Genomic DNA, 27,957 nt, shown 5'->3' on the forward strand with positions numbered 1-27,957 from the left:
TAATGGCAATGAGATCCCACGGGTTTAAAAAAAGCCTAAATCTAAGCGGACGAAATAGCGGGTATCAGATCCGCGCAGCATTTGGATGCTATAATAATATATCTACATATATTCTAGAGCATAGGTTAGCTTATAGTTAAAAAGTGATGAATAGTATTATTCTCATAGAAAAGATAAGATTTTCAGATAAAAGTAATGGATCGTTAAAAGATTGTAGAACATAATAGAGTTACAAGACTAATTATATCAAAGTGTATAAAATTACCTTATATCATTACGTTTCGCTAGTAAAATTAAAAATACGTACCTAAACAATAAAATTATACCGTTAGTAACCAAGATATTTTAGAACTTTATGAGTAAGCTCCAAGACTTATAAAATTAGAGTTAGTCTCTAACTTTGCCGTTGTTGACACAAGTGTGTTTAACAAAGTTATGTGTGGGAAGAGAAGTAAGTAGAGAGAGAAAAATTTGACGGCGTAGGTAGGCGGTGGGACAATACTTTAGAAAAATAATGTTAAGAATTATGTTACACGCACTGCGATATTATTTATGCAGCAATTTCGCCATTCTGACGTTAATTTTGCGGTTAAGCTTCTTCCACAAAAAGCTTTGCTCATTTGCCTACTTCTTATGTCAGTATAAATGCATAGATACTGTTCGTCATGCTCCGAAACAAAATTGTGAAGAGTCAATGACACCGGTACCCGCGGACAAGATTTTATTAGAGTGCAGCGAATTACCTCATCAAGATTACCCAGTGAATACGTAACTGCATATTAAAGTTCAGAGCTAAATGAAGCACACAAATCAACATCGCTGTGAGCGATTTTGCAAATGAGGCGTATCCGCCGTATCAGTCAGGTTATCGACATGGCGGTAAAAACTGTAGAACGGAAGTTTTGTTGAGAAAAAATGGTGAGGGGTGAGGAAGAGCGACGACAGGTGCGGGTTCAACGGCCAGTGGATATCGCCGAGGATAGAATCGTACCTGTGCAGTTTCCAAGGAATAACATCATAGGTTATCTGGACCCGTCTTCGATTAGCTGGAATGCAACTACCGGTCTTGTAAATGACGCGGTAGTGATATTTTTATGACGCCGCCGCCGACGTTTTTTTTATTGCAAGAACACTCCGCACACTGTATGTGTCAACGACACAGCTCGCCTGTAGCTGGATCCTCTACGATTAGCATTCCATTTCACAGTATAATTGCGGTCTCCTATTATGCAAAAATGTTGTAATGTTAGCTAATATTTAACGTAAGAAAATATCTTTCACGTACGTAGCTATTATAGAGCATTATACACTTCCGCTGCATCTGCATAATTCTTTGTAGCAATTTTTTATTGCGTATCTGACTTTAAATGCTTTCTATTTGTAGTTAGAAATATTAAGTACAAGATAGATGATGCCTGCGACTTTGTCCGCGCGGACCTTGGTTTCCAAAATCCGGTGGGAACTATTTGATTTTTCGGGATAAAAAGCAATATATGTATATTGGTCTGTCCCCATTATACAAGCAATATCTGTACCGAGTAGATGATACCAGCAACTTCATCCACATAAATTTTTCCGGGACCAAAAATAGTCTATATCCTTCGCCGAGATGCAAGCTCTCTCTGTACCAAACGTAAAAATCGGTCAAACGGATGGCCCGTGAAAAGTTAGCAGATAAATAGATAGACACATGGGTAATGACCGTACATCAGCTTTTATCTATACTAATAAATAAAATTGGAGTGTCTGTCTGTAATTTCGAAATAACTACCACATATTAAGGTCATATGGTTATTTGAACGATACCATAACTGAATCACACGTTTTTAAAATTTTTGTCTGTCTGTCTGTCTGTCTGTCTGTCTGTTTGAAAAGGCTAATCTTCGGAACGGCTGAACCGATTTTAACGGGGTTTTCACATACAAGTAGAGGATTGACCAGGGTGTAACATAGGCTACTTTTTTAACCGACTTTCAAGAAGGGAGTTGTGTTTTTCTACCTTTGTACACTGAAATCTCCGAGATTTCTAAACCGATTTGCGTCATTTCTTTTTTAATCGATAGAGGAACTTTGCGACATTGTTTCATTAAAAAATTGGATTCCAACTCTTCAATCCTGATGCTGCAGGGGATCTGACCAATCCACGCGGGCGAAGCTGCGGGCATCAGCTAGTCCGTAATATAGGTATAATGTAGAAGATTGATAGACAATCCTTCACTAATAAGATTGTTATAGGACAGGGCTGTTATTGTTCCGGTTCTAGTAGTTACATCGCTTTACAGCTTCTAACTGTTATCATAATAAAGTTTCAATACATAACATGAACTGTGACGAGGATGAAGAAATCTGATTGCATACCGGTGCGAATTGGTCATTAGAAGAGCTTTATACATACAACTTTTATAACCCGCTTAAAATGTCGATAAACAACAAACTTGTATGAGAGTGTTATTTAAAGGAAGTTATAACTTATTGGATTTGAATGAAAACTTTTGTGTGTAAGTAAGGATCGAGATGCCTGTCGAGAAAGAAAATTAATATTCATTTGTATGATCTACTTGTACAATGTAGAATTTAACTATCGGAAGACATAAAAGTGGATTAACTTTTTATTAGTTCGGTGCCGAAAGTTAATTTTAATTTATTGTGATCCTTCAATACTTTTTTGTGGTTACGTTTCTAATATGCCCTGCAACAGATGGCGATTATATCAAATTACATAGTTATTCAATCTTTTTTGTTCGATTCGGTTTTATCAAGATGGAACTGTTTTATTATTACGGCTTTTTTGAACTGTTTGTACATTAATTTTAGATTTTTGTAGTCTTATGCTTGGGATTAGTTCGTAGCTCGGTATAGTAGGTAGTAATTGTGTTTGGTTTTTTTAAAATATAGTACTTATCTATAGTCGAAAAAAAATTCGATTAGAGAAAATTTCATAAAGACACTGCCTACGCGTGATAATAAATAATTGATCTCTTCTTTCTTTTCAGTGTTCGAAAGTAGGTATAAAACCTGAAACGGAACAATAATCATAATGCACCTAATTAACTCAATGTCTGTCTGTCTGTCTCTCACAGCCGTTTCATCACAGAAACTATTCAAGTCGTAAAAATAAAAGCCTGTTACCGAAGCATGTACCTACCTATCTACTTAATTATGAAAAACTAAATTTTTCAGGTTTATTAGAAGGGACCTATATTATATATGCCTTCATCATGAAAAGTGAAAGACGAACACACTTTTTTGCATATCCCCTTATGTAGATTGTAGGTAGATAGTTAGATACTTTTGATTGATACCTCGTTGAAGTTGGTATTTAAAGATGATTTTTGAAAATGCTTACCGTTTAGGAAAAAATAGTATACCTAAGTTAGTGTTTTATTAACCCCCGACCCAGTGTTATAAGTTTGACGTGTGTATCTGAGTATCTGTGTGTCTGTGTATCTGTGTGTGCATCTGTCTGTGGTATCGTAGCTCCTAAACGAATGAACCGATTTTAATTAAGTTTTTTTTGTTTGAAAGGTGGCTTGGCTTGATCGAGAGTGTTCTTAGCTATAATTCAACAAAATCGGTTCAGCCGTTTGAAAGTTATCAGCTCTTTTCTAGTGTTCTTATAGAGGTTTTCGTGTCTGGGTTTTTTTTAGATTTTGAGTTATAAAAGTTTAGGTCATTTAAATTAGGAGCACTGATTGTGCAAGAACATCTTGCATTTGTCCGGTTTTATTTGAAGTCGTTTAAAAATAGTCCGGCTGGTGCATTCCTGTGGAGGATGGAGGGAGGGGGCGCGCACGTCGTCCTTGACGTCGCCTTCTGCGCGTTCTTTCTCCATTATCCCGATCCCATTTTTTGTGTTCCGATCGTTATCCGACCGCGAACAATTCGATTCAAATTCCCACGGACGCGGGGGCAATCAAGAAGATTCGATAGAACTCCGAGTCGCAATTTTTTTTTTACGGATCATTAAACGATAATTTGCGGTTTCTTTTAAGCTTTGTGATTACTCATATTGAGAGGCATTTCGCCGAGCTCGGACCAACCAATCATTAGGCACACCAAAAACGTAAATGAATAAAATAATATTACCCGCCTACATAAAACCTATAAGGATTCGCCTATACGCAAGGCAAATGAGAATGGACTTGTGTAGAGCTGAATCCAATATCTAAGTGATAACTTGCGATGTGACTAATTTCCTTTTATGACCAAGAGATGCATTTAAATTTTATTGGTGGTCAAAAAAATATTATATTCGGGCGAAAATATTATACATGAAACAACTGTAACAATCGCAGCTTATTCTAAAGTAGCACCAACTTTTTCAACTATTGGTGGTGGTGGTGTCTCATATTAAGTTACGCATACTTTCCTTTTACGTCCAAGAGATGTGATAAAATTTTATTTGGATGAGACGGGATAAATATCAAAATATCTACAGGAAAGAATATTTTGCAAGCGACCATTTGGAAACTCGCAAACTGCTCTACTTAATAATGTAGATAATTATGTCAATAAGGATATTTCAGATTTTCTAGAATAAATGACATCAAAATTCAAATTCAAAGTATTTTTATTCAATTAGACTTTTACAAGTTCTTTTGAATCGTCAAAAGCATCTACCACTGGTTCGGAATGCCTTTCCTCTTTGGTTAACGTACGGGTAACACGAGTGCGCGGTATTCCTATCCTACCAGCCAGTACCAGCTCAGTTTAATAAATTTAAGCAAAGCACGAACATTCGCCGTCGGGAAAATTTAGTGCGACCGTGAAACGGCGAGCGGCTACCTTGCCCTTGTACTTGGCGGTAACGTAATTCACTCGACTGTAGTGTTATAGCGACCGATACGAGCGACTGGTTTGCATTATGTAACGCGATGCACAATCGCATAAGCGCCGCGCCGGCGCGAGGCGCGACCACGACTTACTGCCTGCATAGGCGCCAACTTATTGCATCCACGGGTAGATAATATTTAAACGCGTAAGCCAGGGATGGCAAAGCTTACGACTTTAATGTACCTTCTTTCCAACATTTAAAAATAAATGGCCCAATAGTTTAACCGATTTTGATGAAATTTGGTACAGAGCAAGTCATCCCGGAAAATCAAAGAGTTCCCACGGGATTTTAAAAACCTAAATCTACGCAGACGAAGTCGCGGCCATCATCTAGTATATTTTAGTTTGAGTTATTGGTACCTAGGTACGTGAATAAATAAACTAGTTGCAGTTGGTTATTCTTCATCTTCATCACTGACTTAACTTATACTAGTACTCTGGAACTGCCATTGCCGATCTGGTTTTGAAGCAACTTGATTTTCGCCATTTTGATGCTGATAGCAGCAGTGAGCGTCATGCGAGCGTACTCGGAACTAAATGTTAGTGTTGCGACCTCTATCAACATTGTGTCAACTCGAAGACCATTTGACAATGTTAATTCCTGGTACGCCCGGTGGGGCACATCGAATCGGCACAAAAAAATAACTATCATTTTATAAGGCAACATCTCTTCCAGCGTACCTAACAGCTGCTTGCATATTCCATTTCAGTGATCTGCGTCAGAAATAAAATCTACCCCGTGGAGACTGCAGACACGTTTGTACTACAATGCAACTGCAAGCCAGTCCTATCCTATGAAACTATGGGGCACTCACTATTTTTAGAGTCTAGGTTGCCTTACAACGACCGGTCGTACACCTTTATGAATCATAGTTGATCTCCTTTTAGTAATCTTTATTATTCAACTACGGGAGAAATATTACGAGTATGTCTATGTACCTATATATTAAAAAAAAAGAATATTAGTCATTTTAATCATAACTTACATTCCCCTTTCCCCTCCAACTAAGCGTAAAGCTTGTGCTAGGAGTAGGTGCGACAATAGTGCAAAGGGTGAGGTTTGAACCGTCGACCTGTCAGATTTCAGTCCGCTCCTATAACCGTTGAGCTATTGAGGCTTTCATGAGTATGATGGAAATATGAAGATTTTTTAATTTAAATAAACTTCTACAAGTTCTTTTGTAAGCATCAAAAGAATCTACCACTAGATCGGTCTACATAATAACTTTATGCCACATTTGCAGGTAAGTATAAGTAATAGCAGTTCCGCGCATTGCTGGAGCGTTTCATATCATATGATAATGTCATATACAAGGCTATAGGCAAGGAAATGCAAGGCTATATTAAACAGAGAAGTTTGAGGATATGCCTTGGTACACGAGCACCGTAGATTACTACCTATTCTATTTATCTTATAACTTGTTCAATAATAATAATTAATCGGTCTATGAACTCTAGCTGATTAAAAAACCTGTTACTAGCTATCTAGTTATTAAAACATTCTGCATGAATAGCTAATTCAAATGTAGGAAGATGATTTTGCAACAGGATATTTGCATAGAATTCTTGATGGCTTTTTGCTCCTAGCTCTAACTCTTTTTACTACGCGTTACAGAGGAATGAGGATTGTAATTATTCTCCTTATATATCCAACTGAACAAATAAGCAAAAAATTATGTCTGTTAACGTATCTACTGATTGTTACATAGTCTCTCATTGAGTATGCACACAAATAGGGTGTTGGTAAAGTAAAACGTAATGTGCAATCATGTATATAACGTTTGCCTTTTATTTATTTTTAAATCAAAATCCGGCATTTTTTACGTCGAAATAAAAATCCCTGAGAAAAAGATCATTTCAGTTGGCCATACACCGATTTAAATAACTGAGTTAGTAGGTATACCAGAATTAACCATATCTTTCCATTAATTTGATTTTTGGATTAATTTTAAAAATAAGAGTTAAAGATTTTTACAGATAGGTCTCTATATATTGATTCCGGCGACCATTCAACTTATAAATTGTGCATCGATTTATTTAAAAAAATCCAGACATGGTATTGGAGTAAACGATACAAAACCAGGTAAGTATAGCCTCATTAGTATTCGTTTATCAACTGTGTCGTGAATCCTAAGTACCATTTAATAATAACTACAACTTCCTCCCATTCATTGAGCTATACTATAACATGAATTTTGAGCGGCATTTAACTTGTAGTCCAACGCCGGAACTTAAAATCCGATCTATTGTATCTAAGTCTTAGAAAAACAAAAAAACAATTTACTAGTAGCCTTCTTAACATTTATTTATAGCCTGCTTAACATTTTGTAGAAAACGCTTTTTAATTCAATGGCATGTGTAAAAATATAATACATTCGAGGGATGTGTGTGAAACCGAGCAATCATAATGTAGGTACCTAGTCGTTCAAATATATTATAGCTTAACTTATGGCTTAACTCATAGATCCTTTTGCTACCACAGCCCCACGCTAGGTGCATGAGATCAGCTTAGCTAGGCTATGAAGCGGGTTTCACAATTCACACACATATCTCGCTATACCTGCCTCGATGAAAGGTACATAGGTAACCTACATTTCTCGCAAAATACAGTATTATAGCAGCTGTGTAGTGACTAGTGAGTGAGTACAAAGATTCTAAAAATTCAAGTCACACGTGACATTAGACCATCACGTACAGCCTAAAATCGTAACTATGAATGGTCAGTAAAGGCTAGTTCGCACGACGTTCTGCGATGCGTCACTGGCGAAGTAAGTTATGGTTTTGGGCAAGGGTCCGTTAGCGACGCGGCAGCGCGTCCGGTGTCGAGGATCAGCGGGCGGATATCCACACGACGATGTCGAGTGCACTCACCCGATGGAAAGTGTATAGCTCTGACTTGAAAGCTGGTGCACATTAATTAAAATAGTGTCTGACCGAATCTTCAGCCAAAAAAACATCTTCGGCCTAGCCTTAGGCTTCGGCCTAAATTGACCGAAGTTTTAGCTGAAGCCGAAGGTTTCTAGCAAGTGCCGAAATTGGATGTTCTGCGACTGATTGTGATGTGACATTATTTCGAAGGGGTTATCTTAGACAAATTCAATAAGACAACAGTTAAAATAAGCTATAAAAAAACATTATTTTATACATTTTGCCAATCTGGAACTGAATTTCTTAAGATCATTTCGGCTTCGGCTTCGGTCGGAGGTTGTGGTGATAGCCGGTTATCGGCTTCGGTCGGACACCAATTATTATTTAATCACCTTTTTTAAAAGGTTTTTAAATTTTCGTCTAAATAATTCATTTTAATCTTCTTCTTTCATACTTTTCAATACAAATAGTATCTTGTCGAGTCCGGGCGGCATTCTCGACCAATGACGCAGTTTGTGTTAGGTCATGTAAAAGATGTTGGCAAGTTGCAGCGGGTCTACAGATTCTATTGTATTTTTAATTAAAGAAAATTTATTAGTCCGTACGAGTGTATGAGTTCCTTGGTTAGTCCTGGGTGTGTGCCTACACTACGTGTCCCGGAGGCGGCCGGTCGCATCAGTATGCGCCGCACACCGCCTACGACGTGACCTGCCTCTTGGCTTCACTCGCCTCATACGTCAAAACCAGTATCACCACACATCATCCAACACGACAAAATAGGTTCCATCACACCGTAATAAACTCCACATTTGGTAACAAGGAGTGTGGTAAAAACCGTCCCAAAGCACTCTCATCATATCTATCGGCGCAATAATGAGACACGTAATTCATAGATCGAATGACGAGTAGAATCCTCAATGACGCATCGTACGTCGTCGACGTTTCCGAACCCCACCGCCACGATAGTATTTAAAAGCGAAGCGGTCCAGCGGAGCGGCATTCTATTATCGACAGTCGAAGTGATAACACGTTGAATTTGTCTACCTTTTTAATTTATTCGGTTTAGTTTGACAGTTAATTGTAACTTTGGTTTAAATGTTGAGTTTCTTAACTTCTTTCAAATTTGTTCGTTTAAGTTTGACGGTTAAATGTAATTTCGGTTAAAATATTGTAAATCGAATCTTATTGTAAATCAAATCTTTGAAAAGAGCAACCGCTGAGTTTCTTGCTGGTTCTTCTCGGCAGGAAAGGCGTTCCGAACCAGTGGTAGATTCATTTGATGATTCAAAAGTATTTGTAAAGGTTTATTTGGATAAAAGTAATATTAAAGATGGTTAAAAGTTTGATAATAAACTGTGATGAATAATAACAATGGCGCGAGTTTTATTGGAGCTAGTTCTCCTACTCTTACATCAGAAGTGGGATGAATCAACGCCAATTACCATCATCGCCTCGCTAATAGCAACGGCATTTCTGGATAATACTTTAGAGACATAGATTGAGAAATAATGAATAGATTTTAGCCGTTTATTTTCAAACTTCAACCCTGATGTGAAAGAAATGAATATGATTTAAAATACAACGAAGTGCGACTGAAAGCAGCTAGCGCTCATTTTGCACGGAGTACAGTACCAGTTTTAGAACAATCAATCCAAGGAGTATAACCTGAGTGAATTGGCATACGTATGATGTTGGATAAGTGAAATAATGGCTGAAGGTATCCAAAGTCTGGAACGTGATACAAACCTAAGATTTCAAAGATAGTTGCCGACAGAAGATGACGTGCCTGGCGTGGTGTGAGCTGTTTTATTTGTCATCATTTCATTTATTATTATCATAATCTTTATTTATTTTTCCAGTGGTAGGCCGCTATTAGAAGCAGATGTGTTTTGTAAAGCTTCACAGGTGTATTTCTTTGAAAACATTTACTTTACTATTTCGTGGTCCCAAGATGATAGTAGACGGGTTTAAGCAATTTATCGGACTCCTGTTGTGTTTCTGGATAGTTCCGTTTTTTTTTTGTCTTCAAAATCGTTTTTGATTATTCGTAGATTTCGCTGTTAATGGCGAACCGTTGAATATTCTTAAATTTCACAGCAGTCACTTTGAGAGGTCATAATAGCATAGTATTTTTGTTTTTTTAAGTGATCCTTAATACCGTACTAGATCAAGGGCTTGTTTTATGGTGGGAGACACTGATCGGCAGTGTTCCTTCTTTTCAACGTTTTCTGTTTTATGGTGGAATACTATTACCAAAGACCAAGCTACTGACTGGATGTTGTGTCATATAGAATCGGTTGTTTTCTTCGTAATACAGGTTTATCGAATAACTTTGACAAACTCTGTGGTGAGCTGACGGGTCTGTGCGAGGTGACTCAACGGCTTTGGTGATTTGCTGATCATTTTCCATTTCCGTTAAAAGTATTGGCTCCGTTAGGAAGTGTTGTTGGGAAAACTAAATTGTCTTTCTTGGCCGTTGGTTATGAATATCTTTTGTAGGATTTAATCTCAGAGATTTTTAATTTTTTTTTTTTTTAAGTTGATATTTTAATAGTTGTTCCGCGTGTTTCTCAGACCACTGCCGCATTTGGCGGATTAAACATTTGTGGGTACATGGATTGCTCGATTAGGTATTTGGAGCCCGAATCCAAGCTATCTTAAAGACTTACTGGAACATCTTCGTATTGGCCATTTCTTTCGAGTTTCTCGTTCGGTTCAGACTTATTCTAATTACAAGTTTCGCACTTAAACGTTTCCGTGTGTTGTGCGTGCCAATGCCAAATATCAACGATACGTAGAACCGGTATCCCAGTTTCCTTTTTGTCTTAAATGATAGTAGTGAATAAATTTTTAAGGTTTCATTTTTCAACCAAGATACGAGTCTTGTAGTCATAAATTTGTTGAATGTTCATAAGTTTGGTTCATTAAGAAGGCCATTATTGTAAAGAATTTTCTACTAAGTAATTTACTTGGACGATTGACAGACAATTTAAATCAGTTTTAATAACACCATCCCATATTAAGATCAAGCTCAAGCTTTACGAGAAAGCTAAAAATGTCTAATCAAACCTTCAGTGGAATACATCAAATCACACCATAAAGCGATCCTAAAAGAGATGAAAGTACTGACTTAATCACGGCATATCTGAGGTACTTATTGTCTACTGACGAGAAAAGGTTGTCATGGGCAGAATGGCCGAACATGTTCTCAAATTATGTAATTCACCCAAGAAATCAATGAGACCACATCGGTGATGACTGACTGACAGACCTCACTTGTTCCTGAAGTGCAATCTAAATTTTAATTTCAAGGCGATCGACGTGGTTTCATAATTTAACTGTTTTGACGTGTTCCTATTATCAACTAATTATGAAATTCGCCCAATCGGCGATGAGTTGATGACTGACTAACAGACCTCGCTTGTTCCTGTAGTGCAATCCAAATTTTAATTTCAAGGTGTTGACGCGATTTTATAATTTAAGTGCTTCCATGTGTTCCTATTATCTACCAAATAGTACAGACCTCATAAAGAGATGTGTTTGCGAATCCACTTTTTCTCTTCTTATTGTTACAAATTTTTGGTACCAACCAAATACGAACAGATAATAACATTACAATTGTCGTGATTCGATTAAATTTACTGTTTAATAATTCCATAATTATTCAAAGTTTTGAGTAAATCGTGTTTGTCCATAGTCAATATTATTTTCAAGTGGCAACTTTAACAATATTGGCAATATCATTTTTTATGTTGGCAGTCTTGTGATATGTTTGAATCGACCAATAGCAAGTGGCGCGGGTATTTTTATGATAAAATGGCGTGAAGTGGTAGGGAGATTTTTGGGGTAGACACGCTAACCAGCGGCAGAGCGGCATTCATTACGTGTGGTGTTTCGACAGAGTGAAGTAGTGAAAGGACTTCTTGAGTCAGTACTGTGAAAGTGATTTTAAGTTGCAGTTGTAATTGGTGAGTTCGTTCCAATTTGTACAAATAATGTGAATTTACATACGTGTGGATATTGTTGGTTAGAAATGTTGATTAGACGGTTGAGATAGTAGTTACGATGGAGCCAATCTAGTGTAGGGTACCGTCGCCCAGTTACTTGTTGTTATTATAATCAGAGTTCTACAGGTCGGTGATACATATCAGATCTAGTTATAGAATCCCGTGGTGTTTTATGAATTCGTAACGCTAGGTGTTGTATATATCAAAACCGATTCATTATTCTGCGTCTCTGGTCAGAGACACTTCTCAGTAGACACGGTCTGTCGTACTTACTGTAGGTTTTAGAGTTGTGGTTACCTTATGTGGTTTCCGTTGGTTGAGGTCATAGTACTAGTTGTGGTAGCTAGGCTAGATGGTCGGTTTGGGACCGGTATAGGGGTGGAAGAGCCGGTCTAGGTAGAGTTGGGGTTTTGTATTTATCAAACAATGATAAAAAAAAAAAAAAAAAAAACAATGGGATAGTAATGATAAAAAAAAAAAGAGGATAAATATTTAAAAAAAAGGGTAATACCGCAAAAAAAAAAAAAAAAAAAGAAAGAAAGAAAAAAAAAAAAAAAAAAAAACTGATAAATAATATTGTATAAAATGTTAACGTAAAAGCTGAAGTAAGAATATCCTCTGAATATGAATATAATGTGTGAATAGACGTGAACTTCATCGAAGTAAACCAATGGGACCAGAAGAAAAGTTTGCCACGATTAACGAACGTTTGGAAAGCGTACCAAAATTTGAAGTACAAAGTAATGTGGCCGTATCGGCTATGAGTAAACGTAATAGTACGGCAAAGTGAGGATTTGACGCGCAGACTGACGTGCTTTTATAAGTTAAGTACTTTTCCATTATTTAAGTGTAAACGGCAAGGCCAATATGAGCGCTGAGGCTCTGAGGCTGAACCAATATTAGCGCTGAGGCTTGAGGTTCCGCCGTCATCACTTTTTACTATCTTTCCGAAGGTGTAAACGTCAAGGCCAAAATGAGCGCTGAGGCTCTGAGGCTGAACCAAAATTAACGCTGAGGTTATGAGGTTCTGGCGTCATCACTTGGGGTTTCAATTATCCTTGGAGTCCATTTGATGTGTGAACCAAAATTAGCGCTGAGGCTATGAGGTTGTAACGTCATTTGTGCTTTAAGATAATTGAAATGTGAAAAAAAAAAAAAAAAAACAAAAAAAACAAAAAATGGTTACTGAACCGAAATTAGCGCTGAGGCTATGAGGTTCTGATGATCACTTATGTGTTTTCAATTGTCTTGTAATTCATGTGTCAACGTCAAGGCTAAAATGAGCGCCGAGGCTCTGAGGCTGAACCAAAATTAGCGCTGAGGCTATGAGGTTCTGACGTTATCACTTATGTGTTCCAAGATAATTGAAATGTGTTTACGTGAAGGCTATGAGTTAACGTGAAAGCTAATATGGGTGTCGAGGCCCTGAGGCTATGAGATTCTTAACGTGATAAGAGTGTTGAGGAACCATTTTTGATTTCGAAATTATAAGGGTTTATGTGTGTGTGATGTTGGTTTACTAATTTATGCACTTTATTGCAGAGAAAAAGGACGAGAGTAGGCGCAGGGACGCGCCTATGATCAGTATGGCCGTATCGGCGCAATAATGAGACACGTAATTCATAGATCGAATGACGAGTAGAATCCTCAATGACGCATCGTACGTCGTCGACGTTTCCGAACCCCACCGCCACGATAGTATTTAAAAGCGAAGCGGTCCAGCGGAGCGGCATTCTATTATCGACAGTCGAAGTGATAACACGTTGAATTTGTCTACCTTTTTAATTTATTCGGTTTAGTTTGACAGTTAATTGTAACTTTGGTTTAAATGTTGAGTTTCTTAACTTCTTTCAAATTTGTTCGTTTAAGTTTGACGGTTAAATGTAATTTCGGTTAAAATATTGTAAATCGAATCTTATTGTAAATCAAATCTTTGAAAAGAGCAACCGCTGAGTTTCTTGCTGGTTCTTCTCGGCAGGAAAGGCGTTCCGAACCAGTGGTAGATTCATTTGATGATTCAAAAGTATTTGTAAAGGTTTATTTGGATAAAAGTAATATTAAAGATGGTTAAAAGTTTGATAATAAACTGTGATGAATAATAACAATGGCGCGAGTTTTATTGGAGCTAGTTCTCCTACTCTTACATATCTGTATACTTTTCTAACGATATCTTTTTATGACGCTCATTACTGTGAAGTAAATGATACAAATTTACGATCTTTGCAATAAATAACTTTATAATTTATATTACAATGTGTGAAATATGCGGACGCTACTTAAGGTTAAAAATAAATATAAAATGTCTGTTATTTATTATTTTTTATCGCTTGTTCGCCTGTTTATTAAAAGGATGAAATGATGCTTAAAACTAATTTGAATTCTTTGATAAGACTCGTTAAAATAATATTCGTTACCAAATTCATCATGATAATCTGTCCTGTCCAAGAAAGGCCGAGGACCAGGTATGTGGCACTCATTAGGAACGGCCTATATTCAACAGTGGACATCCACAAGCTTGATGTCCACTGTCCTATCATACATATACATTATACGCACATATCACATTCTTATCACATTATGATTGTTTGATGAATCATTATGTACCTACTTACTGAAATGTCACGTTGACAGTTTACACCCTTAAGTTTGACAATGTTTTACGCCTTATAAATTTTATTTACGAGTACAAGTAGACATTCACGTACATCGTAACAATAAAATAATAAAGAGGAACATTGCGTCAGGAAAGTGGTCATGAAATACAAAAAGAATTACACACCAGAAATGCGCGACATTGTTTATGCATGAGGTTGCATTATGCATGGATGCCGACGGGACCAAGAGGCAGACGAGTAAAACCTGGCGAATGAGATAAGCGATTTCCATTAACTCTAAACAAAAAGCTGCCTTTGTTAAGTATATTGAGCATACGTAATGTGAGAAATTCGGGGACGCCAAAAAAATAATATGAAATATTTAAGAAGAACAAGAAATCGAACCCAGAAATTGAAAATTTTACCTAACATGTTCTATTACTAAGAATGGAGACAAATAATCCTACACTAAGTAACGGTTTGGTTGGAGTTTAATATATCTACAGCCGAAGTAAATAATAACCAATCTATCTGTAATCTATCGATAAGATACTGATCATTGATTTTTCACAAAATACCATACAATTAAAAAATAAGCTTCCTCCTTATCGATCCTTGTCGATTACAGATAGATTGATTTTTAATTTTAGCCGCACCATGAACCACAAATAGGTATGACTAAAAAACTTACAATAATATAGATCAAACCTAACGGGATGTGTAGAGGGAACAATTTGCGAAATCATTTATCATGTCCAGCTGCAGGTATATTTAAATCAATTTCTATTTATGAAGTGCTATTAATTTATTATTATCGGCCTTTATTCTTTCCGAGATATTAATCAAGTTTCTCTGCGGTTATCTGTCAGCTTGTCTTAATGATGTCGCTACACAGCAGTATGCAAATGGGATAGGTGCAAACCGTTTTCCGCGTCCATTATGTATCGACAGAGTACAGGATGCGTTAATTTCATTTATAGCTCGCAGCGCTGGTAAAGTAGCGTGAAATTTATATCGGCACAAAGGTACTGCCTACCACATCAATTGAGAGGTAGTTACTTCATAATGCGAGACTAGAAAAATATTAAATGTTAGAAAGAAAATGCTAAATCTCATACATAGTTTATCATTGTGAGTTTGCACCAAACACATTAGTGAATGTATGACAGATCGTCGTATGTGACAAATCTCTTATTTGGTTGAATTTACGTTTACACTGCAAACAATTGGGTAAATTATTTTAAAACTCTTGCAAAGGCTCTGCAATGCTAAAGAAGTTATTCTTTACAATTTAACTAGGTATAGGTACATAATATATGACAATGTAAACACAGTTGGATAGATTGCCAGAAAACAGAAAAAAAAAAACATTGACATTAGCAGTTTTCAACATGTTTTATGTAAACTTGTTTCGTGCAAAAATCACGGTTAGGTCCATGTTTTTCTGTCTGTCTGTTTTTTAATCTTTACCTATGGCGTTCGTTATTAATACCGTGTGTTTATAGGCATTCTACAACGATAATATGTTATGAAGATGATTCTGCTATTACAGGATAAAAAAAGAGTAAGAGGGTAGGAAATAAGAAATATTGATGGCTTTTAGAGTATAGAGCTTACAATAAGTATATTATCGCCTTGGTAAATTACATGTAAATGTTGCTAAGGCAATTTTCTATGTCTTTATGACGTGTTTATAGTTGAGGACTTGTTTTAGAATATACGGTCGTTATAATATTATTGCAGTTCTTAGGCTGAAAGCAACCGAACGCGCGATTGCAGCGCGGTGCGATGGAAACGTGTCTAACGCGGCTCCGAGGCTGAGATTTACAGATCGTTCAATTGAAATGAGGCAGTTATGTCTGACATAAATCTGTCTAATGTCAATTCTAAGTAAAGTCTGCACACTGCACACTAAGTAAAGTCAAATTACGCTCTGTAATCTCAGTACTAAAATTAAAATATCATCAGCACAAACAAAGTAAGAAGATCTTTTAGAGTTTAGCTCAATGTAATTCTGCCACTTCAGTTTGCAAATTCGTTGAGCTATGTAGATCACTTTGGTTCTCTACACATTCCCTCGTTACGGATTTTGTCCCTCAGAGAAACTTGCTTTAATTATAATATAGTACCTTGCAATACAAAATCGTACCTACATGCATATTCGGTCTGACGTCTTGCAGTGCAGTTTTGTCGCGAGATATGTGTGTGAGATTCAGGCTTTAAGTGAACAGTCGATGGGACCTACAATAATGGCAACATTGTATACCAGCGAAGCGAGCTGAGTCTATTCCACGTCGTTTCTTTAAAGTGAATGACAATGCACATTCAATGGTGTAATGACCGCCGTCTCTTCGCGAGTCTGTTTATTATGTCCCGCAACAATGGGACAGCAATATTTTTCATTATTACATCAACTCTGGATAGTGGTCGAGTAAATATGGTAAACATACATAAACCTCATTGATATTATGTGTACAAAAATAGCTTTTTGCCCTCGAACTTTCCAAATTGAAATTTCAATGAGGCGGTTTCTCTCTTCTAGATGACTGATTTATAGGATCAGCTAAATAGGTACCTTGAGTTTACACAGCTACATAATTTTCCTACTTTTTCTGCCTAATCCTCTTAAAACTATGTACTTACTTTAATTTTAATGGTTAATTTCAATGGCAATGGTCAATGGTCCTTGCCTTTCCTAATATATCGATATCACTTTATCGATGGTGTCAATGCTATCTCTACTAAAATGGGGTTGTTACATATATTACATTACATTATCACATATTACAGAAATAAACGTATTTGTAAACAACCTATATGTATATAAAAGCGACATACCACTCATTGAGTGACTGACTGACTGACTGACTAATCACGAAATCTCAGAAACTATAAAGCTCTTTTCTTCGCTGGATTCAGAAGGTGCAAGACCGTGGCGTGTGGAAGTCTCTATAAGAGATCTATATCCAGCAGAGGACGTCTATCAGTTGATATATGATGACGAAACGTTTTCATACCTCCTGGTAGTGATATTGCAAAAAAAAAACCAGCCTTTATTCTATGATTTACTAGCTGATGCCCGCGACTTCGTTCGCGTGGATGTAGGTTTTTTAAAATTCCCGTGGGAACTCTTTGATTTTCCGGGATAAAAAGTAGCCTATGTGCTAATCCAGGGTATAATCTATCTGCATATTAAATTTCAGCCCAATCCGTCCAGTAGTTTTTGCGTGAAGGAGTAACAAACATACACACACACACATACAAACTTTCTCCTTTATAATATTAGTGTGATGGAGTAAGTCTGGCGTATACAGACTTTTACTCCGATTAGCGATCGATCACAGCAATTATTATTATCAAAAGTGAAGAGGTGACTGGACTGACTGACTGATCTATCAACGCATAGCTCAAGTTAGTGGACGAATCGGGCGGAAATCTGGCATGCAGATAGCATAGCTATTATAACGCAAACTTCTGCTAGGAAAGGATTTTTGAAAATTCAACCTCTAAGGGGGTGAAATAGGGGGTTTAAATTTGTGTAGTCCACGCGGATAAGGATAGTTGTTCAATAAAACTTGCGGTTGCCCACAACAGCGACAGGGATGTTCAATAAATTTAATTGGGCGCATAATATCGTAATGGAGGTGTTACCGCAACCCGTCCGACGAGTCGTTAATTATCCATTTTCGTAATAATATATATTATACACCTACATATATATAATATTACTTACTATAATATGATTAATACAGTGTGGATTCACGTTACGAACTCTTTACGGGATAAATTTTCCGGATTTCGTCAAATTCGGATAAATGGATGGAACGTGAAAATCTAAGTAGCAGACAGAAAGACAGATAGCCATATTTTCAGATAGATAATTGAATATATTATATAATATAGAGAATTGCGAAATAATAAACGCGAAAGTGTGTCTGTCTCTCTGTCTGTCTGCTAGCTTTTCAACATTATTAAATCTTGTGTAACTTGTTTCTCGATACTGCGTTTTCTGCAAGCTTATAAAGTTATTCTACACACATGCCTAAGGAGGTATGCGTTCTTTTTTTTCGTAACCTTTAAAATGAGGCTGCGATTTGTATTGTAATGCCATTTGTTCCAAAAGCTACACAAACTGTGTGGATAAAGAATACAGAAAGAGTAACTTTGAATTTTCAAACCATGTAGGTATCCACTATCTTCCAAAAGCTGGCAAATGCTGGGCTATTCGAACATAAAATCTTCTTGAAAACTTACAGCCAGGCCTCTTAAGCTTTCGCTTGAACCCAAGTTCGACTCTATGAGCTTTTATTTTTTATGCAGAGCTCGCTTTTAAGATTAAGGGCATGCTTCTGCAAATAATAAAAAACTGGAAGAATCTTGATTGTTGATGCGTCGTCGCATTATGTGATGAATGAAGCGCAGGCGCAACATCTTGTGGTCATATTTATCTTTGTTAAGAGCATCGTTCATTACAGTCAAAGCGATGGCTGGCTGCATTTATTCAAGACAATAATATTATGAATAGCATACGGGTTCACTAAACTTATAAGCATGTGTAGTGTACGTTTACCATAATAATATATAATATACAGGCTTGTTTTCATAATACTTATGTACCTAACTTTTAGGGCCTTGATTTCCCCTTCTACGAATTTCTGCATTCACTCTGCTCTAAGTTAAGACTTGAATAGTTTGTTTCCTACCATATCAAACCTAAATACCTTCCAGGCAAGAGTAAATAGGCGTCTTCTAGGCAAGCGCGGTCCAACCTAGATCTCACTATTGCTTTTTACTTAGGCTAAAAGAAAAAGCTGACTGACTGATTGACTGACTGATCTATCAACGCCCAGCTTAAACTCCTGGATGGATCGGGCTGAAATTTGGCATGCAGATAGCTACTAATATGACGTAGACATCCGCTAAGGAAGGATTTTTGAAAATTCAACCTCTAAATAAGAATTATTATTAGCTAGCTGTAATCGTGAATATACTATCTGATTTCATAACTATTTTATTTTTTTGGTTTGGCACCTTAGTGTTAAAGTTGTAATGATAGCTAGTTAGTCGAAGTCGGGAACAACAAAAAACGTAGTACCGGAAATCGAAATGGCCGTGTTATGATAATATTTGAATAATATTCACGATGGTTGTGTAGTAAGGATTTATGGGAATTGAACATTATGTAGCCATTAGAATACTACAGGGGCTTCAATACCATGTTAGAAAAGCCATGAATAATAAATAGGTGTTTCCAGACTTTGACATAGACAGCATTAAAATAATGCTTCTAAAAAGGGAAAAGAGAATGCTGTAAAATTACAAATTAGTCATAACTGATAACCCACAACACTTTCTAAAGCACAGTCTCAAATTTAGTACGACCAAATTGGCGTTTTCTGTACTGACTCCCTTTGGCAGAATTGACCATTGGACTGCTTTTGCAATAAATATCTTCTCTTGGGATCGGAGCAGATTTGTATAGATGTTTTCTCCTTTACCCAACATCTTCTGTATTTATAAAAGGAAAAGCTGACTGAGTGACTGATCTATATCAACGCACAGCTCAAACTACTGGACTGATCGGGCTGAAATTTGGCATGCAGATAGCTATTATGACGTAGACATTCGCTTCATCCGGCTAGAATATACAAATTTCAAGCCTCTACTTTGCCGCCCCCTTAGGGATTGAATTGTCAAAAATCCTTTAATAGTGGATGCCCACGTCATAATAGCTTCCGCATGCTTTTCCAGGAGTTTGAGTTGTGCGTTAATAGATCAGTCAGTCACTCAGCTATTCCTTTTTTAACCCCCGACCCAAAAAGAGGGGTGTAATAAGTTTGACGTGTGTATCTGTGTATCCATGTATCTGTGTATCTGTATATCTGTCAGTAGCATCTTAGCGCCTAAACGAATGAACCGATTTTTTTTTTTTTTTTATTCGAAAGGTGGCTTGATCGAGAGTGTTCTTAGCTATAATCCAAAAAAAAATGGTTCAGCCGTTTAAAAGTTATCAGCTCTTTTCTAGTTTCTTGTAACTTTGTAACAGACCGTAAGCAGACCGTTTGGTTCATAATATTATGTCAATTGACAAATGACTAGCTGTCAAAATGGACGTTGCCTAGATTATTTATTTGAAAATGATGTTTTGGAAAACTCAGATACTTTGTCGGGGGTGTTATAAATTTTTACTTGTTATATTTATTAGATGTCTATTTGTGAAAACCTGTTTAGCTCCCTGACTTTGTAGTACAAAAAACTGTAGGAGTAAAATTAAATAAGCTCCTTTTCATTGTTACAGCCCAAAGGATAACAACTATCCAACTGGACGGAGTGCAGTACTTTATATCGAGAATGAACCCCTACAGTCCAGAGCTCAACTATTTCCTCGCTTATCAGTATTGCAGGTAAGATATTTCTCAACGCCTAACATTACGGCGTATCGAATCGCCCATCGAGGTACTTAACAATGACACACCCCATACTTCAGTTGCGAGTCGTATCATATTTCTCCAGGCGCATTCGCTGGATATAATAGTTACATCGTGACTAGGAATGCTTATCCGGCTTATCTTTACTCTTGTCCTGCCATAACAGCGCTCGGCCGGGCGTTAACAAGCGTTGCTAGGCGCTTGGAGGGCCCACGAGCGACCAGGAAGTGCAGGGGACATTTGCATTACCGTTAGTGGTTCTGGGAAAACTGGAGAACAATATCGGCACCTTTAGCTACTTCCGCAAGCCATTCCGACGTTTAATACGCACAAAGGGCTCGAGGTTTTATTGTGGCGCAGCTCCCACGGTTCCTGCGTTACGAAGCTTAATAAACAACCTCAATAACAAACGTTTAATGCACTTTATAAAATAGTTTTATTCATTGCATCCCGCTTTTTTATAAATCTAAAATGGCACGACTTATTTTGCATTTAATATTTCACAAGTAAAAACATAATCACGTCGGAACTCGGAATAGAAGATTATTTATCTATTCGAGTGCGGTTGTAACTGCATTTTATCCTGTCTTTTGAAGCCAAACGTCTAGAATTACATTAGTAGAGACATCAACTGCTGTCCAAATTCAATATTTTCAATGAGGAAGAATCACGATAATTAAGAGTAAAAAAGTAGAAGAAATAACCCTTGTCCAAATTCAATATTACTTTCGATGAGGAAGAACCAAAGAAAAAGTGGTCAAGACTAAACCATTCCCTTTTATAATAATGGATAATATGTATTCAAATACAGAGTCTTATTTTCTAGTACAAGTAGCCCATTAGGAATAGAAAGAAGTGAATCCGAGGCATGTTGCGGTTCCGATTTAGCGGCGTGCACGCTCAAACGACTAAAGGGTCAGTCGCCTCGATGCTCGGTCACGATGTCCTCCTATTGCGACTTCGTCACGACCTATATATTTACAGAGTGTCTATTGTTACTGCATATTATGTACGTAACTACGTAGTTTAATACTTTTATTTGAGAATCCAAAATTATATAAGTGAGTAACTAGGTATATTGTTATTTTGGAATTAACCCACTCCAATTTTTGTTTGACTAGCTGACGCCCGCGACTTCGTCCGCGTGGATTTAGGTTTTCGAAATCCCGTGGGAACTCTTTAGTTTTTCGGGATAAAAAGTAGCCTATGTGCTAATCTAGGATATTATCTATCTCCGTTCCGTATGTCAGCCAAATCCGTCGAGTGGTTTTTGCGTGAAGGAGTAACAAACATACACACACACACACACACATACATACAAACTTTCGCCTTTATAATGTTAGTCTGATGTAAGAATTAGCGAGGGTACTTTATTTTTACTCTCAGCAAAGAGGGAGCATTATTCATACAGCTTGAGTTCACAACTCACATGTCAATTTCCCGGAATATGTGATATGAGTGACATGATGATACTGGCTATGAATGGCTTTGACAGTTGCCAGGTGACAGGTGAAACATCAGTGTGGATGGCAAAATCGATTAAGGGCACGTCATGTAAGAAGTGTTATAGGTACTCTGTGGGGAAAAAATAAGGTAAATTGGCTAATGGGTACAACCGCATCAAGGCAACAGGTGGCGTGACGAACTGTTATGCCTCGTAAGCCACTCCATACCGTAGCTAATGGAAACTGTGGGTCGTTTAATGTTGTCGTGATAAAAGTTGACTAACTGTAAAAACATCAGGTTTATTCGCATTTCTTTCATCTGAGTCGTGTCATCGACTTTGTGGATTTCTTGTTTATCTTGCCCTTAAATTGATTCAGAATAATTTTTCAATATCAGTCCATTTCCAAGAATTAATGTTTTCAAAGAAACTGGTACATATTTAAATGTTGATGAGACTGTATTATAAAAACTATGATACAGTTATGGTGCTAAAATATGTCGATGTGTCAAAGATACCTCAATGGGAAAAACAATTGCTTCACAATGCTGTATAATTAATTCAACGCGAGTACAATTTATGAGTTTTTAATTCGGCGCGAGCAGTTTTTACGTGCTAGGAATTGAGGAGTTGAAATATTCTTATTTCTTGCAATGAAAGCAGTGTATAATTTATGGGAAAAGTAGCCTGAATTTCTTATTATAATTATTGTCAATGCTAATATTATTCATTGTGCTATGCTTAGAATTGTAAGTTTCTGAATTTGGGTGGTCAATTCAGAAACTTAAAAAAAGTGGGAATGTGAGGTGGGAAAGTATGTCCATCTGTCTGTCTTCTATCTTTTCAAGGTCCATTCGTTTAACCGATTTTGATAAAAAATACAAAAACAGCTTGCATCCCGGGGATGGACATAGACTTTTATTTCTCGGAAAATCAAAGAGTTCCCACGAGACTTTTAAAAACCTAAGTCCATGCGGATAAATTTGTGGGCATCATCTAGTTAGTCAAGTGTAAGTAATTGATTTTTTTCTCTGGTTTTGTTAGCCGTTGTATTGTGTTTTAAAATAAACATGTTTTTACGAGACAAAAGAAACGGTTTATAAATGAAGGAAGTCACAATCAGGATTTGAAATCTTGAAGACGTGATCGTTATAAAAATGTTGCAACTAAACATGGGAGTTCATCGGTATATACGGGACTTCGTCGAGGTTTTTAATCTCTTAAGAGTCCTGGAGTGCCGTGGAATGTGGACTGGTCGTGGCAAGGCCAAAGCGAGTGTTTAGCGGATAAATTGCACCTCGATAAACTGGCTTCGCGATGTAGTTCTATGGACCTTATATGTTACTATTACCGCGGACCGTGGTGGTTAGCTCAAATCGTATTTACTGATCCGGCATTTCGAGTTTGTAAATACCTACCCAGTCCAGTATCAAGTAACTGATCATTAAGTAAGGAGTCCGATCAGGGTCTAGTTTTACACTGAATCTATAAGATGTATATTGTATTATATTCGAACATTAGCTTTATTTATGTGAAATATTTTACATAGATACCTAATAGGCATCTATTTCATCACCATTATCAACCGATAGATGCCCACTACTGGTCTCTTCTAGGGACTTTCACATGCCTTCAATTCGGCCTTCAATCAATACATCAGCCTGTTTGCGTCCATAGATAGACATATTATGACTTCCCGAGAATAGATCTTACGATCTTAAGGTCGTTAGTCCAGCGGGTTGACCTTAAGGTCGTCTAACCCACTGGATGTGGCCATGGTCTTACGCAGCCTGAATCCAGCGGCTCCTCGACTCGACTCGACTCGTTTGTTTATCTATTTAGGTACTAAGTTTAACGGTTTCTAATTTTGCCTTATTCATTAGACATTTGTTTAATATTTTGTTTCTTTACTTTCAGATCATTAGGACTGCAGCTGGCATCGTTCGAAACGAAGGAAAAGGCTGACTCAATAACGACATATCTAACAAATGCAGGTGAGACTTTAAGTACCTATATAAATACATTTTGGTACGGTGTAAAAGTCATAGATAAGCTTAACTTATTCCTATTCTTTAGCGTTACGCGGGTTTAGGTCACATGAGTTACAAAATATTTTTTTAACGACGCACTTTTTGTGCTTAGGTTACTTTTTTCACCATCCAAACCGTGGAACCATATTTCATCTAGGGGTGTCCCGCGTTAAGGGATGATACGGGATTATCCAAGAGATAGATAAACAAATTTCTTGCAATCAAATGCAACATTTGAAGTTCATGGGCAGTGATGATAACTTAGATCAAGTCACTAGACTGCTTGCTGTTTATTTGAAAAAGAAACAAACATTATTTTTTCATTAATTCAACTGTGGACAATACAAGTTTAGTACACAATAATATAAATAAATAAATCACTGGATTTTACTATCGCAGGTTACAATAAATACGACTTTTGGACGTCGGGTAACAATCTCGGTACGGACATGTACCTATGGATGAGCACGGGGCTTCCATTTAACGCGACCTTCAACTACATGCGGCGCGGCATGACCCTCGACGCGCCGAGCCAACACGCCGACGACAGTATGGACCCTCTGGATGTTCCTCAGGGCAGCACAGCACCCCAACGCACCGCGAGGCATGGGTACGTATAATTTTATATTATCACTAGATGATGACATCATGTGAATTTAGATTTCTTAAAATCCCGTGGGAACTGTTTCACTTTCCGAGACCAAAAATAGCCTATGTTCTTCCCCCGGATGCAAGCTATCTTCTGTATAATTTCTATTAGGCAATAGCCATAATAGGTGACTATATGTCTTGTCATGGAAATAGAGTTTTGAATATCTTCAACACTGCAGCATTAGGCAACCCCGAAATAGTATTACATAAGAAGTAGTCTGTTTTCCAGAACTGAACACGTGATGACCAACGGCTGCGTGTCGCTCAAGGCGCCATCCTTCCACTGGGAGCCGCAGCACTGCGGCGAGATCAAGGACTTCATCTGCGAGCAGACGCGCTGCTACTACTACAACTACGGCTCCATCCCCGTCTCCTCGGCGCAGGGGTAATGCCAGGTGAGATGCCAACCGTCTCCGGAGGCCCACTCCCCGACTAGCCGCGCGTTCTCTTGATCCGTATTGTGCACCGCCTTAACGTTTTTCACCTCTTTAAAACATGTCCATATGACGACATTTTGTTTAACACGGTACAGTGGGTGTGTAGTTATTAGATTTTTGTCCAGTAGTTCGTGTTATCTAACATCACAATCTAGTTAACATTCGAGTTTGGCGCGCTGGCCCGCGGGATAAGGTCTCTGTGCCAACCCAACCACCAAACAAGAGCCCTACACCCAGAGATATCCGTAACTTTTTGATAACATTCTTGGATGTAGTCGTTTTCGTGTTTAACATTGTAAATCTTAAAAATTAACAAAAGTATTTGGTGGGTGGGTGAAGGGGGCTTTGCTTGGTATCTCTTGCGATGTTTAATTCTATTTATTTTTCTCTAACTTTTTATTATGTCTTTGTAGTCGTTTAAGTCTTTGCCAGACTAGTATCGTGCGTCGAACCATATCATGCCAAAGGCCAAAGTAACGTATCACGTTTGAGCTATCGAAATTATTGGATAACTTAACATTTAAACCAACCAATAATCTCATCAGAAATCGCAAATGCATTTTGAATTTTTTCATGTACCTATTGATTTTTTTTTAATTTTTCCTGCCGTAATGTTACGGCTAACTCAATTAAGATGCTCTGGCAAGTCTGTGACGATTATTATGACGTAAAGTTTCGAGCGACTCTCTAACGCGAGGGTCGATGTTTGTGTGGTCGGCAGGAAGCCGCTGTCGATGACGACCACGACGACGGCGCACCCGCTCACGTCGTCGTCGCCGCCGCCGCCGCGCTCCGAGCACCTCCCGACGCACTTCACTCTGAATGACCTCATCGGCAAGCTGCGACCGTCGTCCCTCGACGGCCTCCAGTCTCCTCACCTCAAGGCCGGCGCGCTGCTCAAGTCTCCGCCTCAGATCGACTCGCACTACTCGCGAGCGGCCGACGCGCACGCCAAGGAGCCCGAGCAGGGACCCAAGGAGGAACCGACTCAGGGTCCATACGAGGCCGACGAGGGCATGGTGGGCGACGACCCCGCGGCGTACCTCACTAACGAAGCTCGCGACGCCCACGCTGAAGACGTGCCTTCGACCGCCGAGCCGGATGCCACCGAGCATTCCGTCCACGCCAGCGGCATGCTGGCTCCCCCCGCCTACTAGCATCCGACTCGACGGTCACGGTGATAATTATAAGACGTGACTTTTAGGTTTACGTACTACCAAAAGTATTATTCAATATTTCAAAGCGTTTTGTATGTAAAGCAATATTAAGACTTAGTGCTTGCTTGTGAGGGTGATATCGCTTCGTCATTTATTATTATGAATGTAAATGAGATTTATGTATTGTAGAACTTTTAATTATGGATATGCTCGATGTGGTGGGATATTAGGGTTCTTTGGGACAGTAAGCTATAGTCATGAAGGTGCTGGCGACTCGGTCTGTACGACTTGCCTCCGCTTTCTAATCGATCATTGCAACGAATATTCTACGAAATATAGGTACCTAAATTTCATCTCCGTGAACTTCTGAAGATTTGTCCGATCTCCGATGTTAACATTTATTAATAATCTTAAAAATATATTAATTTAATTTAAGAAAATTTTCTGATTTCGATTGTCCGGACATATCATTCGGTGTAGTAGTTAAGCTAGTGTTTATATTATGTGACGTATTGTAAGTTAAGTATAGTAGGTTGAAACTCAAGAATTTAATGAATAGTGATGTAGTGAGTTAATAAATGTAATATGTATAAAATTAACATAAATTGTTTTATTTACAATAACTCATGGCTTCCGTTAGGGCTTAATTTTTGATGGGAGTATCAAGTATGCTATCGGTAGCCGTAGTACTTACACTTAGTAGCCCGAAATGTAATCACTCTGACTTCACGCAGTCTTGTCTGTCCTAAAATTGAAATAAAGTCGGATTCACTCACCAGCCATTGATGACTCCCTCCACGTTGAGCATGGGTACGATCTTGAACACGTACTTGGCACGCAGCGCAGCGGCAGGCTGGGTGTCGGCCAGCAGGCAGGCCAGCGTTCCGTCCATCACCCACGACGCGTTGCTCTCGCCGGGGTGCACGCGAGCCGTCAGGAATATTATTTCTCTATCCTAAAATAGTAGGTATACTTAAGTAATTTATAGGAAACCAGATGAAGCTGCCGACTTAGTTCACGTGCTTGCATAGAAAATAGATAAATAGAGGTGTAACAAATTAAAACCTTGTGGTTCAGACTAATTTCGCGCTTCAGACTCAGGCCGAGAGAGAGATGAGAACGCCAGTCTGGATTAGATGGTACTTATATGGGATGGTAATACTTATTCTTGGTTCTAAAGCATATGGTTCACGGTCAAGAAACAAAAACGAGTCTAATCAGTTTCTGAATTTATAACTTCTAAAAGTACCCCACTGGCAACTCCGTCCGACAAGCAATTTGGCGTTCCAGTACGATGCTGTGTAGAAACCAATTTAGGCACCGACTTCAGGAAGCATTTGTGTGTTACTAAGTATAAATGTCATTCCGAATATTTTTTACTGATCAACAGTTTAGATTTCAGTGAAGTAATAGCTTGTAGTAGAATGAAAAACTTATTTCAAATTCAATAATATAGATTATGAAGAGTTTACCGTGTACAGCTCGGCTCTACTGTAACGAACGATCAG

General features: G+C 37.9%; 2 protein-coding genes across 8 annotated transcripts in view; one reads left to right on the forward strand and one right to left on the reverse strand.

Moving 5' to 3' along the window:
* Window positions 1–27,042, forward strand: part of LOC123876858 — a 29,752-nt gene extending 2,710 nt beyond the window's left edge. The window contains exons 2-6 of one of the 4 annotated variants that reach the window (XM_045923243.1): window positions 20,601–20,706; window positions 24,092–24,168; window positions 24,604–24,814; window positions 25,073–25,240; window positions 26,014–27,042. In XM_045923243.1, the coding sequence (XP_045779199.1) occupies window positions 20,601–20,706; window positions 24,092–24,168; window positions 24,604–24,814; window positions 25,073–25,240; window positions 26,014–26,449 (998 nt within the window). In that variant the 3' untranslated portion in view covers window positions 26,450–27,042. Of the gene's footprint in view, window positions 1–20,600; window positions 20,707–24,091; window positions 24,169–24,603; window positions 24,815–25,072; window positions 25,251–26,013 lie in introns of all 4 variants that reach the window. The other 3 variants (XM_045923250.1, XM_045923256.1, XM_045923265.1) reach the window with 3 other exon arrangements.
* Window positions 1–27,957, reverse strand: part of LOC123876816 (cytosolic carboxypeptidase 1-like) — a 93,544-nt gene that overhangs the window by 38,348 nt on the left and 27,239 nt on the right. For all 4 annotated transcript variants that reach the window (XM_045923191.1, XM_045923184.1, XM_045923208.1 and 1 more), the window contains one exon: window positions 27,226–27,404. In XM_045923191.1, the coding sequence (XP_045779147.1) occupies window positions 27,226–27,404 (179 nt within the window). The remainder of the gene's footprint in view (window positions 1–27,225; window positions 27,405–27,957) is intronic.

Source organism: Maniola jurtina, chromosome 2 (assembly GCF_905333055.1).
Source record: "Maniola jurtina chromosome 2, ilManJurt1.1, whole genome shotgun sequence".
Classification (NCBI taxonomy): Eukaryota; Metazoa; Arthropoda; class Insecta; order Lepidoptera; family Nymphalidae; genus Maniola; species Maniola jurtina.